At 40.1% G+C, this 2,938-nt stretch overlaps 1 protein-coding gene across 1 annotated transcript; it reads right to left on the bottom strand.

The window, feature by feature from the left end:
- Nucleotides 1-456: 456 nt before the first annotated feature.
- LOC129949482 (serine protease inhibitor 28Dc-like) lies at nt 457-2,526 on the bottom strand. The gene is made up of 2 exons (XM_056060977.1): nt 2,359-2,526; nt 457-2,263 (listed from the first exon to the last, which is right to left on the bottom strand). Exons 1-2 carry the CDS (start codon nt 2,457-2,459, stop codon nt 661-663), a joined length of 1,704 nt encoding a protein of 567 aa, XP_055916952.1. The 5' UTR covers nt 2,460-2,526; the 3' UTR covers nt 457-660.
- Between the last annotated feature and the right edge of the window lie 412 nt (nt 2,527-2,938).

Below are 2,938 nucleotides of genomic sequence, written 5' to 3'. Positions count from 1 at the left end.
GACTTTTTGAGAAGTAAAATTCAAGTTAAAAAGCTGACAGTTCTTTAATTCTTTTAATTCGTTCAATTCTTTTGAAGATTATTAAATCCGGAAATCCTTTTTTAATCCTGAAAATGTGAGCGGATATAAATCGAAAATCTATAATTGCAAAAGCTCAAAACCCAAAAAACCAAGAAAACCCGATGTTTCCTTATAAAACCCAAAAATTCCTTAAATCTCCAAAATTCCCATTACGGACAAAACATTTGATAATAATTAGAACTGGGAATATCCTAGAAAAAATCCCCCAGGATCAAATTTTCCCGCGGTTTCCGAATCAGCATATTTTCTAGTCCTAGTTTTGTAAGGACACAATTTTGAGTTAAATAAATCCGAGTAGAAAGTAAAAGATTATTTTTTTTAAATATTGTATAAGTCACGCATTTTTTATTTCTATATATATATTGCATCTTAGAATCGAATCAGCCTTAGAAGTATTTAAAATAATGTACATAAATAAATAAATAAATAGAAGACAAAAACAGGAACATTTATAAAAAAACAAACTCAACAAAAAACAAGCATAAAAATCGTCATCCAGTGACAGGGAAGGGATCACTGTGTGTCTCCGATGATGGCCACAAATGAAATTTTAAGATTTGCCATTTTAGACTTTCAGACTTAGACACAATTCACAGGCTCAATGACAGAGCCATAGAATATTGGCAGTTTAGTTTCTTCATGTCGCACAAAGAACATAAACGGTCCATCCACTCGGAACTCGACATCGTATTCCTGTCTTGATAAATGAGAAGCTGTCGCTGCAGCAGCCTCTGTGCCAGCCTCTGTGATGGTTAGATCGATTTTATGCAGAAATCCATCAAGCGATATCTGATTGTGTTCGGTGATGCCAGTGAGGTCGCTCCTGTTGCCATCGAAGAGAGTTTTAACATTCAACTGTCCCAAAACGTCCTTCAGATCGAGTGTGTCACTTAAATGCATCTTTGGCAGGCTAATGAAGGTCCTTCGTTTTGTCATCTTTAAAATCATCTCATCAATAATATCGGACGTTAGACTTGCTTGCAGCTTCCTCAGTTTTGATGCATTCGATTTATTCGGCAGGATAATATACATTGTTGTGGCTGAAGAGGAATGCGACGACGACGATGACGATGATGCTTGGGCTTTGAATGGAAGAGCCACAATGCCACAGTCATAATCCTTCGATTCGTAGTAATTGAATTCACCACCATTGCCCATCGTATCGACCATAATCCTTTGTCCCTGCTTGCCTTGGGGATAGAATGGACGTTTGGATGTGGCTGCTGGAATGAAAGAAGACACCCACATCGCCTTGAAGTATACAGCCCCGGCTACCATCATGCGGGTGGACGTGTCAATGCCATCCGCAAGGATATTCCCGATTTTTCCATTTGTCTGCTTCTTCACCCAATCGTTAATGAATTTTGTAGCCACTGCCGGACGTTGTTGGAAATTCAAAGCTGTGACTTGACTTTGATAAATGGTCTCCACCGATGTTCGATAATCTTGCCTCATGCTGTATCCTGTTTGCATAAAAATTCCTTTTGCCATATTGATTTCTGGATCCGTTGACGATGGTGAAGCCAACGATGACGACGATGATTCTGGGAATAGAATAGACTCAAGCATTTGTCCGAGGGCATAGTGTGGGGCCAAAGGATTTTTTGATGTTGATGTTTGCAACTTATCAAAGCCCAAAATGTTTTGCAATTCCTGATTGGTCTGACCCTTTGCTCCGAGTTCGAGGAGCGACAGGACAGCAGCCACATTTATCGGCGAGATAACATTGAATTTTCCATTGCCGGTCTGTTTGAACATTTTCTCCGAGAGGATGTTCTTCTGGATGTTGCGTGCCATCTCAAAGATTCCCCTTGACAATTGGGCCTTTAGGGATTCGGCTACGGGTGGTGTTGAGCTTTTCACCGATATCCTGCGACGTTTTGTTGGTCGTTTTGTTGTTGTCGTTGTCGTTGTTGTTGTTGTAGTGGTAGTTTTTTGTGTTGACTTTGGTATCCTTGTTATTTTGGGTGGTGACAAGGACGACGGTGGTGCTGCGGGGGGAGAGGCCTTGAGCTCTTGGTACTGGATGTCACCTACAGCACTCGGTCGGCTGAAATACATCTCGATGCTAGGATATTGCCCCTGATGATGTGTTTGGGGCATGTTAATCGGGTGCATGACCGGAATGTTGTTCTGTTGCATCATCTGCAGTTGTTGATGTTGCAAGAATGGAAAATAGTTCCTAAAGAAAAAACGAAACAAATTGTTAATAAATTGAAATTGTAAAAAGTTGTAAAAAAAATTGTAAATATTTTACTTTTTATTTGTGAAACTTACCATAAGACGAAATTTGATGGAGCAGAATGCTGGGGTCTGGATTGTGCAGACGTCAAAAGGACGATAACAATTGTGAAGAAATATGTAATAGTTGTTTCCATTTTGTTGTTGATAAATATAAAAATTGTAAAATTTTAACAAGAAATAAATAAAATAACGTGCGTTGCTTGTGATATGAAGTTGTGTAATGATGTTAGAATTTGACATGAGCTCGCTTTTATAAGCACTCTCATCCAGAAACCGAAAAATATCCGTACTCGGTGGGATTCCCGTCCATGTTTACCATGGTTAGCGAGCATAAGGTAGGTTAGGCTACCTGGATTAGCCGGCAGCAGCAGAGGCCGGTTTCCCATCGGATCGTTGCTCGTGATGTGTCATTTTTTTGCTATTTTGGGTTTTTGGATGGAACGAAGTGTAGGCGCCGCCGCCAGCCAGAGGCCGTCGCCGCCGCTAGATCTGGATTTTTATCACCTTAGCTATGTCATCATCATCGAAGCATGCGCTGCGGGAATTATTTTGAATTTTTGGAGATTTCCTGTGTGTGATATACATATGTGTGGTGATTGTTTGGAGATACCAC

Source organism: Eupeodes corollae, chromosome 3, assembly GCF_945859685.1.
Source record: "Eupeodes corollae chromosome 3, idEupCoro1.1, whole genome shotgun sequence".
Lineage (NCBI taxonomy): Eukaryota > Metazoa > Arthropoda > Insecta > Diptera > Syrphidae > Eupeodes > Eupeodes corollae.
Note: the sequence above shows the minus strand (reverse complement) of the source record. Positions and strands in the feature narration are given on the sequence as shown.